Source organism: Emydura macquarii, unplaced genomic scaffold (assembly GCF_026122565.2).
Source record: "Emydura macquarii macquarii isolate MOO-44397 ecotype Brisbane River unplaced genomic scaffold, CSIRO-AGI_Emac_v2 contig_3477, whole genome shotgun sequence".
NCBI lineage: Eukaryota > Metazoa > Chordata > Testudines > Chelidae > Emydura > Emydura macquarii.
Window position 1 is genome coordinate 4313383 of NW_027133614.1, and position 19615 is coordinate 4332997.

Here is a 19615-nt window from a genome sequence, read left to right on the forward strand (position 1 = left end):
CTCTTACTGAGCCGAGGGAGGGCGACATGCCAGGCAACTGGCTGGCTATTTGTTCCCCACATATATTGAAAAGAAGATAACTGGATACTACAAGGAAATAATGTCCTGAACTCTGCTGGCAAGAGGATCTTTCAACCCCCTGGCAATGCTTAGGTTTTGACTTTATTGTAGCACAGCCGGCCTGCTACTTGTTGGCCAGGGTGCCAAGTCTCTGCCACATTTTCTGTCATGCTCTAGACTCTGGCTGATTACTGATTGTATTTAGAATGGCATTTGTCCCTCTATCACAGACCGGCTTAACAGATGGGATTTTTTCACCTCCATGAGCATCCACTATGTGTAGGCCATAGATTTGTAGGTTTTGCAGACCATCCCTGACAGGTGTGTGTCCAACCCATTTTTAAAAAACTTCCAATGATGGGAATTTCACAACCTCCCTTGGAAGTTTATTCTGAAGTTTAGCTATCTTTATAGTTAAAAAGCTTTTCCTAATAACTGTCTTAAATTTCCATTGCTGCAGATTAAGCCCTTTACTTTCAAGTCCTGTTACTGGCAAATATGAAAACGTTGCTGAAGGAGGGAAATTTACCTAGATGAAGTCGTTTCTTGTTCCTCTCTTTCTCTAGCCTCCCCAAGCTCCCGAAGAGCCAGCAAGAGACGCTGATTCTGCTGCTGAAGTTCCTCGATATTTCTGTAAGAGACTAGATGCTGGGATATTACTTCAGAAGAGCTACTGATGTCAGCAGAGCTCACTTCTTCATCACGAATCACATGATTGCCTCTGGCTTCCTCAAGTTCCATTAAAAGCACTCTCACCTGAAAACGAATACTCAGCTGTTATAAAACTGTAACTTACATTTGCTTTTAAAAATTTATTTTAACAGACAAGCTGTTTAGAAGCAAAACATTACAAGGTTCTGTAGTTTCTAACTTTCTATAAAAAAGTATTAGATTGAGAATTAAAATTGAATGGCACAATTTTCTTTACAAACATGAATAAGTAGGAGTTATCCCCATTTTATAGTGAGGCAGAGGTTCAGTCCTTTGCCCAAGGCCACAAACAGAATCCATGTTAGAAAGCCAGAACTTGAACTAAGGTATTCCTGGCTCCCAATCCTGTGCTCAGATTACTGGGTCTCCCACTTACACACACACAAAATCCAATTCATAAAGCAATTTTCCATGTCAGACATATATCATGTTCCTCAAAGATGACTGGATCTTTTGATAATTGTAATTTCATCTCTCTAAATAAGCAGAAACAAAAATAATACAATGCCCCAGGGAAATGCTTTTAAGGACATCAGCAACATCAGAGGTGCACTTCAAAAAGCCAATCTCAGAGTGTATAATACAGCAATAGATCACTGAGTTAATAAGAGTGAGAGCATTCCAGTACTGCGTTAGGAAAAAAAATGAGTAATATTCATTCTAACCTGTTGTGAAAGGTCTTTCACTTGTATTTCCAGTCTTTGATTCTCTCGTTCCAGTACAGAAGCATGCTTATTGGCTTTATCAGTGTCCTCTTGCAACCGCTGAATTTCCTACAAAAAACAAACTTTTATATAAAATACCCGGAAACTAAGATATAGTGATCAACACTTCCTGTTACAGTACTCATGTCAAATATGTTGAAATTTCTTCTGAATAACTGCAGTAAAAATACAGCTATTGTGCCTTAAGGCAATCAAGAATTTGTTTACTTCTTTGAGACTGGAGCTTCAGAGACTCTTTTTTCTCAATCACAACATAAAAGACACTAAATCATTACTTTTGCAAATTATACTTCACATACCATAAAATTATGTAAAATTCTTAACTCCACATACTGTAAAATTATAGCATGAGATTTTTCAAAGGTGCCTAAAAGATTTGGACACCTAATTTCCATAATCATTAATTGGAATTAGAAATCCAAATCCCATTTTGTTTAGTTACTCATAAATCCCCTGTTTTGGTACTCCCTTGCAAATTAAGATCAAATATGTAAAGCCTTACTTATAAATTTGTTCTCTTTTCAAAGAATGTCTCGAGACCACAGGTCAACACGCTGTTCTAGAACTGCAATGTAAATCATGAACAATCTTGTCCATAACCTCTCAAGAACTTGAAAGCACAAAACAGTTTATTTTCCACAATACCTCATTTATTAGGATCTATTCAGTATTTTTACAAATTTAGAGGATAAGCAAGATCAATCTTCTGTATGCTCTTTTATAAGCCTCTTTTTTTTTTAATATCCACACTGACCTTCATAGCTTGTTCAAGTTTAGCAGACAAACTGGCTACAGCTTTTTGTGACCGTTCATATTCTTCACGCTGCCGTTTTAAAATTGGTGCTTTGGCTTCCACTTCCTGCACTATTTCATCCAAATACTTATTAATTCTCTTATTTTCCAGCTTCTCTAGAAGTAACTGATCCTGTGTTTCCACATATGCATTGTAAAGCTGTGTCAAGAAAACATTTTTTTTTAAAAGTGTAACCAGCCACCTCAAAAAACAACTTATCTAATTCCTGTTAATTCACCACATTTGATATACATGTATTACATCTCATTGTGTAACAGATTTTATATTAAGATAATCTTTTCAACTGCATTCTTGGAGTTAAATAATTAATTGGTTTAAGATTTATATTAGTTGATGAAAATATTCTGTGAAGTTATGTCCCTATTGATAAATATTCACCATTTTTCAAGTTACAGTGTAACTAAGGCAATATGATTCTACACTAAAATGTAACAGGGAAAATCTTAAACGTGTTTTACCTAGATATTTGACATAGAACATCAAAATTCACATATGGCAGATCAAGCAATAAAAACCTTAGAAATACCAAGTTTAGTATCAGAGCAGCAAAGAATGGTTTCATTTTGGAACCAGTACCTTTAGTAGTTGGAGAAAGGAGAGAACAGGAAAAAAAATGAAAAAAATAAGTTTTATACAATTAAATCCATTCTTCCTACAAAAGCCATCAAACTAGCAAGTGGTGGAGATAAGCCATGATGCGGGGGAGGAGAATGCAAAAATTAATATGGCATTAACTTCCTGAAGGACACAGCAAGCTGAGCCCCAAGGACGGCTTCCTGAGATATGATAAACTTTGAGAATATGAGCAGAGAGAGAAAGCATTTTGGCATCCTTCATCTGAGGAGACAAAGAAACCAGACCCTTTGGGCGCTGTGTTGGATCCTGGCTAGAGACTAGTCAGCCATGCTGGAAGAATGACTGTGGTGAGAAAACTACTTTGAATAAAAAACTGTAGTTTGTTAAGTTAGATTTTAGTGTTAGAAGCAGATTTTTACTTTTGTTTGTAACCATTTCTATCTCAATTCTTTCTACTTGGTATCACTTAAATATCTGTTCTTTGTTAATAAAGTTGTTTTATTACACAACAACCATCTGAGTGCAGTGTTTCAACTTGAAGTGTAAAATCCTTGGCTAAACTAATAGGCTAGTGCTTGTATTGTCTCTTTAAAGGAGCAGCAAACTTGATATGGTTTGAGTGCTACAGGGAGAGGGGGCTGAGCACTACAAAGGAGGCTGCTCTGGGGAGACTTGGCACTGGAAAGGCATTGGTATCATCCTGCAAGGAGTAAGCAGGCTGGTGGAAGTCAGGGTGAAGCTACTGTGTATCAGTAAGCAGGCTGATGGTGTCAGCATTCTGAACCAAAGCTGCACAGCACAGAAGTACCGAGGGCTACAGGGCAACTCATTACTGTTCTGAGTGAACTCCCAAAGTGTCACAGCAATCAAGTGTTTTACTGGATTAGGGTCATAGACACTTGAGTAAATACAACATTAACGACATGGACACAAAACAAGAAAAATTTTAGTCAAAGAAATAGATAAATGAGTTTTGAGTCACCAATTTGAAAAAAACTACCACCACCTACCTCGGTTAATTTCATTCCAGGTTTCACTACTTTAGCTACTGCTGCAGCAGTAGGAGACATGGCTGTCAGTTCTTCCTCAGACAGTATGGCTCCTGGATAGGTTACAACCCCAAAACACATGTTAAAAATAAAGTTGAATCATATATAAAATAGATAGAAAGATTCATCGACTTTAAGGTCAGAAGGGACCACTATGATCATCTAGTCTGACTTCTTCAATACTTGTACTGTATTTCTACTACACAAAGACAAACACATACTGTGCACAGTCAACAATCACAACAAATAAGGTCTTATCAACCTTCACTTCAAAAATGATTAGGAAAAAATACCATTTATTTATAAAATCTTAGAAATCAGAAATGAAAGTCACCTAAATCTAGTGCAAAATTGTTTTTTATAATATATTCTACAGTGCTTTGTGCAATCTAGTTGTAAGTGTTCAAACAAATCTCACTGTCAGACTCGAGTCTTCAATCATAAAATGTAAACAAGTAATTTAAATAGCAGGGATGCTCCTGAAATATGATGGCTGGCAGAACTCAACCATGTCAAACTAAAAGTGATGCTCTAGTAGATTGGTTCTCAAACTTGGGTCACAACCTCATTATGTGGGGGTCATGAACTGCGAGTTCTGACCCCGGCTAGGCACATGGCTGTGAGATTGGAGTGCTGCCAACCGCGGAGCTCTGAGCCCCGACCCTGGCCAGGCACAGGGCTGTGAGCCTCCCGCCTTCCTCCCAGCAAAGGAACATGGGGGATGGGGGGGAGCAGTGGCCACAGATACTGCTAATCCCCTTCCCCAACATTCCTTTGCATCCCCGAGGGGGTTGGGGGGAGAGCAAGGAGCAATGCCAAAGCTCCCTGCATGCAGGTCACTTTCCCCATCTGGGCTGTGCTGTGAGGTGAGCAACAGGAGCTGCTGCTCTCTGCCCACCCCTTACATAGCCCAAGTGGGGAAACTGACCTGGATGCAGGGAGCTCTAACCTCGCTCTCCCCCACACCCATCACAGCTCCCTAGGTGTGCATGGAGGAGCAGCGTTCCCGGGAGGAATGAGCAGCAATACCAGCCACTCTGTGCATACAGGTCAGTTTCCCCAGGTGGGTGCAGGAAGGGGGTACAGGGGTTAGGGGCAAAGAGTGGAAGTGGGGAGCCCACAAGGGCCGGGGCAAAGGGGGTTGCCCTTGGGGGGCCAGAGCAATGGCAGGGGTGCCTATGGGGGTCTCACTCAGAGGCTTGCTGTGCGAAAGGGGTCACCAATACAAAAAGCTTGAGAACCTTTACTCTAGTACAATGAAAGAGGGGAAAAGTGCTACCTTCCACATTTTATTAAGTTAAAACAAAATACAACAGTAATTGGTTCTCTCTCCTACGTGGACTCTAGCAAATATATTTAGATCGATCTCTGCTACATAATATTGTCCCCACATACTGTATGTTTTAAGATGAAAATTTAGTGCACTTATTTTCCTTAGAAATTGTAATGCAAAAGCTTCTGTGAAAATTACTTAGTATATAAAGTCTGGCACTTTATCAACAGTTTAAGTGTTATCCTACCTTTACGTTTTGTAGCAGAAAGTAAATCATTAGCGTTCTCCAGTTCTTTCTCTAGTTTGCTAATCTTCTCTCTCAGTTCTTTTTCCATTGCAGCTTTAGACTCCTCCACCTCAGCCAAATGATCCTCTGTTGCTTTGTTAGCTAAAATTACATATAATTTTTGCTCTCTTTAAAAAGACTGAAGTATACAAAAGTTTCTTTAAAACGGTTTCTTAAATGTCCCATGAGAAGGACATTAAATTATTCAGCTTAGAAAGAAAGCACAAACTAATGTCTACCATATTTGTTCAGAGCTGAATGCAGAAGGGTACTAAAAATTAAACAGCAAGATTAGTACAAGCCACCCTAAAATAATGAGGCTGACATGAAGAGACAGGTCAAATTTTCTTTAAAGACATCTGGCAGAAATTCTACCTTCTCAAAATTGCAATAACCTTAAAAAAAAATCTACAGGTACATTCAGAGACCATGGGAATGTACTAAGATATTTTTTAGAGTTATAAAATAACTACTGCAAGACAATTCAACACTTGACTTTTTAATCACAATTTCCACAGATGCATGTTGAAAAAATTCCCTTCATAACTACCATTGTTTTGGGGTCTTTTATCCAGAAATTGTTTAACTAAACAGAAAAAGAAAACAAAACTTTTAAAAACTCTGCAATTCGTGTAAGCAGCTTCTCACCTTCACCTGCTTCTTGCAAAAGTTTGTGCAGCTCCTCTACTGCTCGGGTCAGCTCATTGCTCTTTGCTTCTGAATCATCTGCAGCACTCTAAATACAAGTATTTAATCTTTTGTTAGTGAACAGTTACAAATAAGGTGGCTCCTCAGAGGTCAGGAATCAACAAGATACTTGTTTAAATATATAACACACACAAGGGATTACACTAAGGAATTAACACAAACAGGACAATTGTTTCCAGCTAGAGTGAGTCTCAGCAATACTGTAATTTAAGAATCTTGAAATTCAGGTGCTAGCTCCCCATTTTAGAGGAAAATGGTCAGGTGTTGACATAAACCAAAGTTATTTAACGTTAGCCTGGATGCATTTCAGCAGTATTTTAAGGGCTCAGCTTTCTAAACCAAATCAATCAATCACACTTTAGAAAAAGTTTATAAATTTCAGGGTTTTGTTCTTAGATATAAATGGTTTTGACACGTTAGCATTTATACTACACTTTTCACTTGAATAGCTCCTTTTGAGGATCTCAGGATGATTTACTGTACAAACAACAGAATTATTGCTTTGTAACATCCCTGTGAAGAAAGCTTTATCCTCCATTTTAAAGTGAGAACAACTGAGGCTGAAAGAAGTTAAGGCCCACATCTCTAGAACTTGCTTCTAATTTTGGATACCCAGATTTAGATTGCTAGAATCTGATTTTCAGAGGTGACTGGCAATCACAATTTCTGTTGAAGTCTAGAATCACTGTGGGTGCTCAGCAACTCTGCAAATCAGGCCCTATATAAGATGGTCACCCATAAATTGTGGCATGAAAATTAGAGGCCAGTTATATATTTTGTAGATTTCTCTTGTAAACAAAACTTTATGTTTTCCTAAAAACATCATTGCATAATGAAACATGTTAAGCAAATATTTATTTTTTCATGCTTAAAAATAGCAGCAAACATCTATTAATATATTATTAAATATAAATAAACACACACATGTATAATTAAATATGTAGCATGGTAGTGCAGTAGATTACAAAAAGGTTATTGGTAACTCCACTATTATCTGCAGGTATTTCAGCTCACATTTATCCTACTGCAATTCTAATTGAATTATTTTTGTATGACATTTATTTTTACCACATTCAATTTTAAGTAGATAAAACTTTAAACCCTGATTTTGAAGTGGCTTTGCAGCCTCATATGGACTTATTGCAGGCTAATGCACCACAACTAGCTCACTTCCCAATTATACCATTAATACGTGGCACTCTTAATTTCAGTGGACTTTTAGGAGCCATACACAAGAACATTGCAGGACTACAAAATAAATTGCACAGGCATTGATTAAGACCATTGATTAGCGAGCACTGCAATTTATTATGATTAACACATTTACAATACAAGAAAATTCCATGCAGTATTCTATTATTTAAATGCAGTTTTGCTTAATTTGTAGAATTAAGTAGAATAACAGATCTGAGTGCAGAATGTAAGATTCTAAATGTAGTGTGAAATATACCACCATCATTACCACAACCTACAAAGTAAAGAGGCATTTCAGGCATTTGGCCACATGAGCTATCCAACCAAGATCACTCTCCCACATCCCTTCTTTCAACATGTGAAATTAAATCTAGGCACGGTGTTGTCTAGGAAGTTTTTGATAGATCTGTTCTTTTTAGTGAAAATGCGTACAATAAAAGTCACTAACCTATTGGCCAGAAGAAACTAAACAGGGCTTTGGAGGATTAAGGAAGAGAAACATTTCCCCATTTCACATTAACACTTTATACAGGTAGAAATATCGCCCTGGGGAAATAGTCTGACATGTACCACACTGCAAACCCTGGACCTACTTTCATATAATTCTAATATGAATGTGTCCAACACCCCCAAACTTACCTTGTACAAGTTAGATAACTTTATGTGGGCTTTTAGTTCATTATGGAATCTTTCTTCCATACCAGCTTGCTGTTCTTTTCCCTGATGAATAAAAACATGAAGTCATAGTACTGGTTCTGTTTCAACTGAATTTAATATTTTTGTTTTGCAAACCAGTGAGGTGGCAAAGTTTGCAGATGATATAAAATTACTTAAGATAGTTAAGTCCAAAGCTGACTGCAAAGTTACAAAGAGATCTCACAAAACTGGGTGAGTGGACAACAAAATAGCAGATAAAATTCAATGTTGATAAGTGCAAAGTAATGCACATTGGAAAACAATCCCAACTATACATACAAAATGATGGATTCTAAATTAGTTATTACTACTCAAGAAAGATCTTGGAATCACTGTGGCTAGTTCGCTGAAAACATCTGCTCAATGTGCAGCAGCTGTCAAAAAAGCTAAAAGAATGCCAGGAACCATTAGGAAAGGGATAAATAATAAAAGACACAAAATACAATACCACTATATAAATCCATGGTACACCTACACCTTGAATATCATGTGCAGTTCTGGTTGCCCCATCTCCAGAAAGTAATATTAGAATTGGAAAAGATATAGAGAACGGCAACAAAAATGATTGAGGGGATGGTACAGCTTCCATATGAGAAATTAAAAAGCCAGACTCTTCATCTTAGAAAAGAGATGACTATGATGGGATATGATAGAGATCTATAAAATCATGAATGGTGTGGAGAAAGTGAATAAGAAAGTGTTATTTACACCTTTATATAATACAAGCACTAGGGGTCACCCAATGAAATTAATAAGCAGGAGGTTTAAAACAAACATAAGGAAGTATTTCTTCACACAATGCACAGTCAGCCTGTGGAACTTGTTGGGAGGGGATGTTGTGAAGGCCAAAAATATAACTGGGTTCAAAAAAGAATTAGGTAAGTTCATATGGATAGTCCATCAATGGCTATTGGCCGAAATGGTCAGCAGCACAACTCCATGTTCTAGGTGTCCCTAAACTTCTGACTGCCAGAAGCGGGGATTGGATGACAGGGGATGGATCACTCGATAACTGCCCAGCTATGTAAATTTCCTCTGAAGAATCTGGCACTAGCCACTGTTGGAAGAAAGGATATTGGCCTAGATGGACCATTGGTCTGATTCATTATGGCTGTTCTTATGTTCAAAGTGAGGTTTTTTAAGTTTAAGAATTATACTGCCCACTATTAGAATACATAGAAGTTCAAAAACAAAAATGTTTCCTCAGATATACAGTACTACAGACCAAATGATGTGGAAAAGGGAAAGTTCTTGAATGAGATTTTTTCTCCCTCATAAGAAGTTTGACTTTTTTTTTCAAAAACAATCAATTTTAGTTTACATTTGAGAAAATATAATTCATCACATAAAAGTTACATACAAAAGAAAAAGCAATGATCAGGCTGGGGCACAAACCATTAAAAGAACACTTTTACATTTCTTTATCAATATTTCAATATGTAACATTGGCTTATTACAACAGAATTTGATAGATCTAATTTGTTCTACGTTTCTTTTCCAGTTTTACTCTTTGTACTTCTCTCATCATGGAGAATGAAAATATGCCAGTCAATTTCATTTTTCATTTTTAGGCTTTCATGCACTTCCAAAAAGCTGCAACGTTTAAGCGGCAAATATTACAGGAAAATATTTGTTCCAAAAAAATGGTATTGGAACTTTCGTGAAAGTTGGAAGCTACTGGTCTTAAGTAAAAGCTTTCTTAAATTTCTGCCCTCCACCCACCTACCCTTGCCTAAGGTTGCTTTATAAGAAAGAGAATAGTAAATTAAAACCGATAATCCCTCCTGACAGGAATCTTCCCTGCTGTGCCTAGACATTGCAGTCTGCAATGTTATCTCCCTCCCCCCTAGATTGGCAATCCCAGCAATACCTAGTCTCAGTGGGGCAGATTAAGGTAGTAGTGTACTTTATTCTAATTGATACAGGAGATAATTTTTCTTGTTAAAATACTGAAGCTATCTTAAATGCTGCCATACTATAGATTACAGATTAGAAAAAGTTTGCTTACCTCCTTCAGTTTAGTCAAAAGATCTTCCACATGTTTCTGTAGATTTTCATTTGACAGCTTTAAGCTGTTTACCTGTTCCTCCATTCTGGAAACCTGTGTGAATAACAAACATTAAAACACAAGATGTTTGTATTTCATTTACAACATATTTTTCAAATCCTACTCCTACATAGGAATGCAGTATCTGATAATTATTGATGCTAATACACATTTCAAAGTTTCTAGTTATAGGACAGCCTTAAATTTCAGAAGTGAGAGTATAAAAGCCAAATTTTCTAAAGAATTTTTCTCTCAGGTAGGCTTCTAAATGAAACAACCAGGTTTTCAAAGGTGCTCTGCCTCACTTAGTGGCCTAACAGGAGCTGACCACTTAAGTAGTCTAAAGATGTCTAAAACAGGAGCTGATTAGTGTGGAGCTATTTTGAAAATAAGCCCCCACATTTCTCCCCTGCCAAACATCACATGCTAAAATGAAGGTATGTTACCAGTACAATATTTTTGTACATATTTTTAAAAATATTCTGTTTAGCAAGTAACTGTATTTCTGTATATTTTCATTAACCACTGTGGTATTACACCTTGTATTTTCAGCTACTTCTAATTTATCATCACTAAGCTTACAATAATAATCTTCAATTGCTCTATCTTACTTTAGATGTCCATACCAACATATTCATTCCCTGCAAACTATAAGTCACCAAAGCAAATAATGGAAAAAAGCATAATTCCCTACCTTAAACCCAATATCGTCCATAACTTCAAGAATGTACATTAAAATTTGCTCCTTTACACAGAATTCAATCCACAGAGAAGAGTGTCTGTGATAAGAATTCCTCACTCAACTAGTCAAGGAGTATAGACTCCTGATAATGGTTACCGCATCTTGACCAAATTCATTTTCTTTTTTTTAAAAAATATTTCTGTTATTTACTACTTTACCTCCTCTTTTTTGTTCTCCAGACTACATTTAAACTCCAGGATTTCATTTCCTTTTTCTCTGGAAACAAGCAGGAGTTCATCTGTTTTGGCTTTCAACTCAGTATGCAGCCAAGTGTTCTGATTCTGTAATAATTCCTTTTCTTGCTCCAACCTTTTCTCACGATACTAAAAATAAAATTGTGAAAGACAATATGGTAAACTAAATAAATTAGTATGTGTAATAAGACTATACTTTTTATACAAAACTTCTTCACAGATTGCATGTGTGTGCTTGTGCTTAGTTCAGGTTTAGGGTTTATGATGCACCCATGCATAGCCACGCATCTACCAGCCTCACCAGGTTAGACTGGTCTTCTTTTCCTGTTTTGAAACCCCAGGAAACAATTCAGGTGTAATGGATGCCAACACTTGGAGCCTTGCTATCAGAATATGACTGGGAATAATGACTATCTTTGGATTTCTCAGACTGTTAATCTTCCTGTTGAGGTATCAGTGTCTAACTCCTTTACAGGTACAAGATAGAATACACAGTAAGGGCAAAAATCTGTCCAACATCACGGAAGGACTGTTATAATATATTAACTACCATTTAAGTTCCAAAGGGTCCAAAGGCTATAATTAGGGTTGGGGCACCACATGCTTGACACAAACATTAAAAGATATGACCCCAGGCCTTTCAAAAACAGGAATTACAGACGTGGTAGAAGAAAATTACTTAAAATAGAGTGTTATAACAGATCCCCATTCCTGAAGACTTAAAAGCTTGATGAATATATCTAAGGAGACTACGGTAAACACCCACGTACAAGCCTCGAAGTATCAAAAGGGCGAGTGTGCCAATACCATAGTTGTAACAATGAAGCAGTACTTTTCTTACTTGTTTGACTATACGAAGGGTACGTTGCCTCAAACAGTAACACTTAGATACAAAATGATACTGAGGAAGAATGAGGAAGTCACTCCACAGGTTTCATACCTTTAGCAAGCCAAATACAGATTCAGATACAGATTCATACTATTTGGCTCAATCCATTTGTAATAACAGGTCCCTGGGGACTGAACCAGGGACCTCTTCATCTAGAAGCACAACTGCCTGAGCTAAAAGGCCAAGCTACTTAGGTTGCAGGTAGCAGCATATTCAAATCTCTATATACGTTCCAACTATTAGAACGCCGCATTGTGTTAGCTAAGAATATACAAGGAATAATGTTTTCCAGAAATATCTATGGAACTCGATATGGCTGCCCTACACATCTTCTAGAAAGGAAGTGACGTGGAGCTAGCTACAAATGCCAATGTAGTGCTGCATAAGTTAACATGACCTTGAATTGCAGGTCTACTAAAGAGAAGCAATGTGCAATGCAGACAGTATTTTGACATGGCTCTCTTGGGAGACTATTTAACTGACTGTACCAGTTTCACATGAAACAAAGAAGCTGGATGTACGTCATGAAGACTTTAGTCTGGTCCAAATAAAAGTCAAGGGACCTTCTAACACTGATCTCATAAAGTTATCAATGGGATGAGCCACGAAAATATACTAGCAAGGTTAATGACTAAGGTGAAAATCTAGCACCACTTTTGGAAGTTAATTTAGAATTCTGACCATTGTTTCTTTAAGAAAATGAATATAGGTTAGATTGTTATTAGAGCGTTATCATTACAACCAGGAATGAAGTATAAAAAGTTGATTTCATGGATGTTAGCAGCACTACAGAAAATTTTACCAACTCACTAAGAATCAACTCAATCTTCTAGTCAGCAAGTACACAAGAACTTGGCTTCAAGTGGATGATGTTTTCCAGCCAAAGGTTTCAATGGTACGTCCAAATCAATAGGACACTGAGAACAGCCTTCTATATAGCTCAGAGCTCGCTGCTCTTTGTTTATCTACTGCATAAATAGTACATAGCTATGCAGATAGGTAGATTATAGGTCTCAAAGCACACTGGAAATTCTGACACTTATTTCATCTGTGGATCATTAGATCATGACAAATTTATTTTGCAGATGCAGTTAAAGCAAGTGCCAAAAGAGTCAAACACTGCTTCTTCCTATACCATGCCAGGGTAAGGTAACTCAACTTGAGAGCTCTCTGAACCATAAACTCTACCCAATGTTACTTGGCATTAATCTGAAGAAAACTCATTATTTCAATATCCAGGAGAGACAGCCAAGGTAGTAGGAATGGAAAAACACTTTCTCCAAATATGGGTAGGTCTTGGAGAATAAATATTAATATGTTGTGAATCAAAGCTAGTTACTCCGTTTTCCTACTTCCAGGTATTACACTCCAGTGAGGTGGAAACAACGTATCCCATTATCAATACTGAGGCATCCAGTTTCATTAAAACAGTGAAATGTCTTGCTTTTTGTCTCACTAGCTAGAATATTTGTTGCTATTTGTAATATTAAACAGGCACCTTAAAAAGGAAACTGTAAAGTGTGACTAGTTTAAAGTCTAAACTAATGCAATTCTCTTTGCGAACTTGATCCTCCCAATAAAAAAAGACTTGAGCGGTGCTAGAGTCCTAGCATTCCACAGCCCTAGAGTAAGACCAGTCTGCACAAATTACAGGAAACAAGTCAACATTTTAAGCCTATTGGAAGGTTGCAAATGACCATTTTCCTGCAGTGATACAGACGTTAGCCGATGTCCTTTGAAAGAAGGCCCACGTAGTTATCTTCTTATTGATACCTACTTAACTGATGTCTTTACAATGTAAGTCATTGGAATTCTCACTACTGATAAGTGTAACCAATGTAAAATATTACTTACCTTCACAGAGACATCTGATGTTTGAAGTTCATCCAGCTTTAATTGTAGCTCCACTTTTGCTATGTTTGCTTCTGTAAGTTTCTCATTTAGACGCTTAACATCCTCTAGGAAAATCAGAGACAATGTAAGATGCCAAACATTCAAAGTCATATCAGTTATTACTGTAAATAAATCAGATTTAATTCCTTAGAAGGCTACCAGTTTATGAGAAGAGTGTTGGCGAGTTGTCAATATGTGTATCCACACAATTGAATATCACCTAGCATGCTGCTGGGTTTTTCCCTGACTTGCACGTACATTTCCTTCACCAGTTTCCTCTACCAATCTAACTCTTGTTCCTTACTGACCTATTAATGGGAGTTATCCATGCAAATCTGGATAATGAATTATTGTGGAGTTTAGGTTTAAGTCGGACTCCTGAAGCAGGAGTTCTGTTTGCATGAACAACTCACTTATGGTTTTAGCATATTTACTGGTCATACCATTTAAGTGTTCAATTTCTTGAGACCGTCTCTCAGTCGTTCGAACCAAATCTCTCTTTTCAGCTTCCAATTCTTCTTTTGCTCTAGTAAGCTGACTCTTCAATTAAAAAAAAAAAAGTATCATTAGCTTTATGTCAAGAGTCATGGTCATCTCTTAACTTATTGTCAGACAGGGAAAATGCTGTAGTAAATACAGGTTAACATCCTAGCCATTTTAATGTAGGCATGAAAGCAATCCAACTATATAGTACACATGGAGGGTGTTTAACTGCTGGTCTGGTACTGAAAGTCTGGTACTGAAACAAACAAACTGGAATCTTGTGTCCATCTTTGATTTCCACTAGTGTGCTGTGGCATCTGTTCAGCTGTGACACAGAGGAAAGAATCAACATAACCACTTGCATCACCCCGGAGTTTCCTTGGAGGTTTCATCCCATAGTTTATGAAATGTAATTTCATTAGTTTATGAAATGTAATCTGAATCTGAGACGATACAGGATATCACTGCCCAATAGACCTGTGCCTTTAAATGTAAATTGAGAGTACTCTAAAATGGTACATGTTCAAGAAAAAAAAAAGAATAGAGGTAGCAGCCAGTCTAGAACTGTTTATTAAACGCTGATGTTTCCCTGCTCCTACTTTTGCTACTGAACCACTATAAAGATTTCCTGACAGGTGCAAGGTAGATAGATTAACTCTGGACTCTAGTAAGCATAGAGACGGGTCTTTTTTGTAAGAAAAGCAGAAGAAATGGCCCAGAGTCCTAATCAGATTCCAAACTCACAAATAAAACTTATTCTTAAGTATGCCTAAGGATAAAGTCTAGAACCAGAACTGTGGTAACAATAAAAGGTGCTCTAGTCACAACGTTAGTTCTCTGAATTGTTTTTATTTGGTTAACAATACATTAGGCTACACACTATTAACCACAAACTAATCAAAGGGCCAGAGGAAAAAAAGAAATTGCGAAGAAAGCCATCAATAGCATGGGATGGTCTACACCAGACAGTTGCACTGACTGAACCTAGAGTGTCAATTTGAAACCAATTTTGTTAAACTGCTGTAAGCCCCTGTGAAGCAACTCCTATTTCAGTTCAAGTATGAGGTTTATTTAAAATTGTTTGGTAATACTTTTAAGCTAAATTAAGTCACTTTTAATCAGAAATAAGAGTGTCCACACTGGAGCTTGCAGTAGGGCTTCAAGAGTGCAACTTTCCTGCATAGACAAGGCCTTATTTGCACCAAGCTATCCACCTGAAGAATGGACCAGATTAGCTTTTGATTGTCAAGACTGCAAACAAAACATGGACCTTGAATTCTAAAGCCTTTCAATTATCTGTTGCTACACTTGCATACTCAGTGATTCCTGTACCTGTATAGCTGCATTATGATCCTGAGCCACTTCAAGTTCTTTGTTTTTCTCATTCAATGATTTCAACTGCTCATCTGTGTGGGAAGAGGAACGAGAAGGGAAAATTAAGGCTGTGTTTGGTATTAACAGAACATATGCATCAGTTGCATCCAGTTGGTAAAATTCATGTTCCTGCTGTAGAATAATACAAAGCTGAGAAGAGATTTTCCCCAGAATTAAAAATCCAATATACAAGCCACTGACCAAACTGGTACTCTTGTGATTAAAAAAAAAAAAAAGTTTTATCCCTGCTCATCTGCTTTCTGGAAACAGTACTCACAGAGAAGCCACTGACATAGGAGTATCCAATCTGCCCCTCACAGATTGCACCTCTCTCTCATTTATATTTTTAAGCATTTCAAAATAATGTCAGTTTTAATTATTATAAGCAGAAAAACAACTATCCAATCTGCTGATCAATGTGCAGTCATACTTACTAAGTTTGTTTAGCTCCTGACGTAGAGTCTGACATTCCTGTGTCTCGTTTACAAGTCTCTCCTGACTTTGAGCCAGACGCTTTTCCACTTCAAAATACTGTTGTTCTGCAGAACAACACATTACGTCAAAATTACTTCATAATCTTTTTTGGGGAACCATATTTATCATGAAAAGCAATCCAGAAATAATGCTATTTCAGTAGACTCTGAAGAAAAACATTATTTTAAGCCAAGTGCTACATTGTTATCTACTGTTAAGCACTGTTTAATAATTTTGTTACTATAGTCAGATTTGTTTTACATTTCTCCTAAGGGCTGACCTACACCCAGTTTTTTGGACTGATTTCACAATATTACTTAAATTATATTATATTATATACACACACACGCACATATACACACCAACCACACACACACAGAGCTAAATTAATGCAACCCCCTAGTGTGGACAGTTAAACCAGTATATAAGTGCTTATGTCAGTATAGCTTATTTCTAAACCAATATAATTAAATCGGTATACAACTGATATAAACTAGCTCTTACAGTCTTAACTTGGAAAACTTAACAATAATGATTTCTGGTAAAGAACCTTTTTGTATGGGTACATCACTATGGACTTTGAAAATATCACAACCAGAAGTAACACTGATATGTAAAGGTTTTTGCTTTACTAACTGGAATAAAGGTCACAGTTGAGATTTTCTATAATGTTCCAGAATGCTTTGTAATATCTGAGATAATATTTTTGGTGATGCTACTATTTCTTTGGAATAACAGCAAGAAGGGATTAGTGGATTTATTTAGATAAGTGCTGTATTTGTAATATGCACTATACACCTCTCTCAGTCTAACCTACATCAGCTTCAAATAATCATGTTCTGCCAAACTCTATATGAAAATCTTGAAGTTTAAAGACAACCAGCCTACTTAAATTGATAAATTCCAGCATAGACACTTCAGAGAGTAAAAGTTTGTGCTTGAGTAAGATTGTTTATGAAAATGATAACAAATAATACTTCTGCAGTCTTCCAATAAAGCATCACAAAACATTTTCAACCAGTAATTAATTAAGTTAAAAATACCACTATAGGGCAGGAATATTATCCCTATTATCAGATAACCTCTTTGTGCTTCAGTTTTGCTAAGAGCAAGATTTCAGAGGAAATCTCTAATCTGTAACTGGAAAATGAACTCCTGACTCTGCCCTGTGCTTTACCCATGCTCAATTACTGAACACTGCTCTTGCAATCCCTCCAATCCCCTAATACTACTTAGCTCTTAGACAACTCTTTTTATATTCACACCTCTAATCGTTCTATAAAGATCAGTATCATTAATGTCATTTTACAAATGAGGAACTGAATCACAGGGAAGGAAGGTATCTTTTCTAAGTTTACCCAGGAACTAAATTCAGGGCTTCTGAGTCCAAGTCCCCTGTTCTAGCCATTAAGCTATACTGCCTTCCCGAGTGGGCCAGAGGCATAAGGTTATATCATCAATAATGTTATCACCTGCAAGATACTCAGAGTTTAATGCTAGAAGGGACCACCAGAAAAGCCCAAAAACCTGGATTAGTATTACAGCCCTCAGGAAACTCAACTGTTGCATGCATCATCTCCAATTCATCCTTTAAAAGCCTTGCTTCCAACAATAGCCGATTATCTAGAAAGGTTTCAGCCTCAAATATTGAATTTACTTGAAGTGTTACTAGCTTGGGCCCATTCAGAGTACATCTAGACTGCCAAAAACAACAACGACAAAACACAGTAGTGAGTCTCATAGTCTGGGTATAGATTCAGGCTTATGCTACAGCATTAAAAGTAGCCATATAGATGTTCCCATTAGAGCTAGAGCTCTGAAATCCACCCCCTGCCTAGGCTCAAAGCCCAAATGAGAATGTCTTCATGGCTATTTTTAGTGCCATAACACGATCCCAAGCCCCTAGCTCTGAGACCCACTGCAGCAGGTGCTTTTTTGCAGTGTAGACCGAACAAACCTCTAATCAGCTTCCTCAAGCATTTCTCTACCTGCTCCCCAGGTTAGCCAATCTTATGCAGTAGGAGATACAGCCCTCTTGAATTTAAATGAATGTTTACGAGTTTTAATGTCAAGTGAAGCATCACACTAAGAACAGACTTCTATTGGCGTTCGCAAACATTGCGAACCAGAGCCTAACTGGCAAATGAGGGTTAAAAAATTAAAGGACTCCACCTCAGAGAACAAATGCATCCTGTTCAGCCACTGCAGTTACACAGCTGTAAAGCTATGGGGGATATTTTATCAACAAACGCATGGTAGCAACATGAGACCTCCACGCAGCATTGCCTCTAGCGCTCTTCCTGGACTGTCGGCTGCTCGGCTCGGGCTTATGACGATTAGCCAGTGTCCCCCTGTAACCAACCTCCTGCCAAACAGGCACAACTCGAGACTCGGTCCCGCCAGCCAGTATCTCCATGGCGGTGAACCACAGAGCGGGGCAGCATCATGGGCCGCAGCGGGGCGGGAGAACCGCCAGCCCTCCCCCCCTCTACAGCCACTGAACAAAACCGAAAACCCTGTCTGTGACGGAAACCCCCTCCAGGCAGGGGATGCCGCCACACTCCCGGCCCCCGGCCCACCCGCCGGGAAGCAGACTCCCTGCAGCAGGAGCGGCCCGGCAGGGACAGCACCGCGTACATATCCCCCCCCCCCTCCCCCCTCAATCCCCAGCCACTGAAACCCTCTCCACGGCCTTCTCCGCCGGCCCCCCGCCCCCACCACTCACCGCTGTCCACCTTGAAACGCTCGTGCCTGGCTCGGAGCCCATCGATCTCGCTCTGCTGATCGGCCAGGAAGCGCTCCAGCTTCCCCTGCACCGGCTTGGGCAGCTTGGCCAGCTCGGCCCGCTCCAAGACCTGCTGCAGCACCGCCGCCATCTTAGGTGGGCGCCAATAGCCTAAGCCAAGTCAAGCAGGCTGCCTGCCGCCTTCCGGCCTAGCCGGGAACGAACGAACGCCGGCCAGGGAAACAGCGCAGCGCAGCGCAGCGCCCTCAGAGCGCATCGATCGACCAGCTCGGCCGCTCCTCGGCTCTCACTGGACATGCGCATTAGCCGCTCGCTCGCTCGCGTCATGGGAAACGTAGCATTCAACTGTCCTTCACCGGCAGAAGCCGAAAGCTTCCGGTGGAGGCGTCCTGTCCGCCATGTTGAGTGAGGCACTGCGTGCGACCCTCCCAGCCTGTCTGATTCGAGCGAATGAACTCACAAAGAGGAGTCTGTTGGTCAGCATTAAAGAGCTCATCTGCTCGCCGAGACTGCATCGCCAAGGAAGAGGCACCACCCCATCCGCCACACAGATCATGGCGGACCTTGGTGGGCGCTAGCGTCGTGCGCCTAGCCTCTCGCACTTAGATTTCCCTCCTGTTGGGCTCTGAGTGATTGATTGGGCTACGTCATCAACCTAGGCCGCGGGACGGGAGCAGTGGC

At 38.8% G+C, this 19615-nt stretch overlaps 1 protein-coding gene across 3 annotated transcripts in view; it reads right to left on the bottom strand.

Moving 5' to 3' along the window:
- The window catches only part of TPR (translocated promoter region, nuclear basket protein), a 58946-nt gene extending 39844 nt beyond the window's left edge, over positions 1–19102 (bottom strand). For all 3 annotated transcript variants that reach the window (XM_067535117.1, XM_067535116.1, XM_067535118.1), the window contains exons 1-14: positions 18914–19102; positions 16149–16253; positions 15673–15746; positions 14301–14397; positions 13819–13922; positions 11040–11204; positions 10101–10193; positions 8036–8116; positions 6143–6230; positions 5456–5596; positions 3897–3988; positions 2251–2448; positions 1437–1544; positions 590–816 (exon numbers count right to left, since the gene is read on the bottom strand). In XM_067535117.1, the coding sequence (XP_067391218.1) occupies positions 590–816; positions 1437–1544; positions 2251–2448; positions 3897–3988; positions 5456–5596; positions 6143–6230; positions 8036–8116; positions 10101–10193; positions 11040–11204; positions 13819–13922; positions 14301–14397; positions 15673–15746; positions 16149–16253; positions 18914–19064 (1724 nt within the window). In that variant the 5' untranslated portion in view covers positions 19065–19102. The remainder of the gene's footprint in view (positions 1–589; positions 817–1436; positions 1545–2250; positions 2449–3896; positions 3989–5455; positions 5597–6142; positions 6231–8035; positions 8117–10100; positions 10194–11039; positions 11205–13818; positions 13923–14300; positions 14398–15672; positions 15747–16148; positions 16254–18913) is intronic.
- Between the last annotated feature and the right edge of the window lie 513 nt (positions 19103–19615).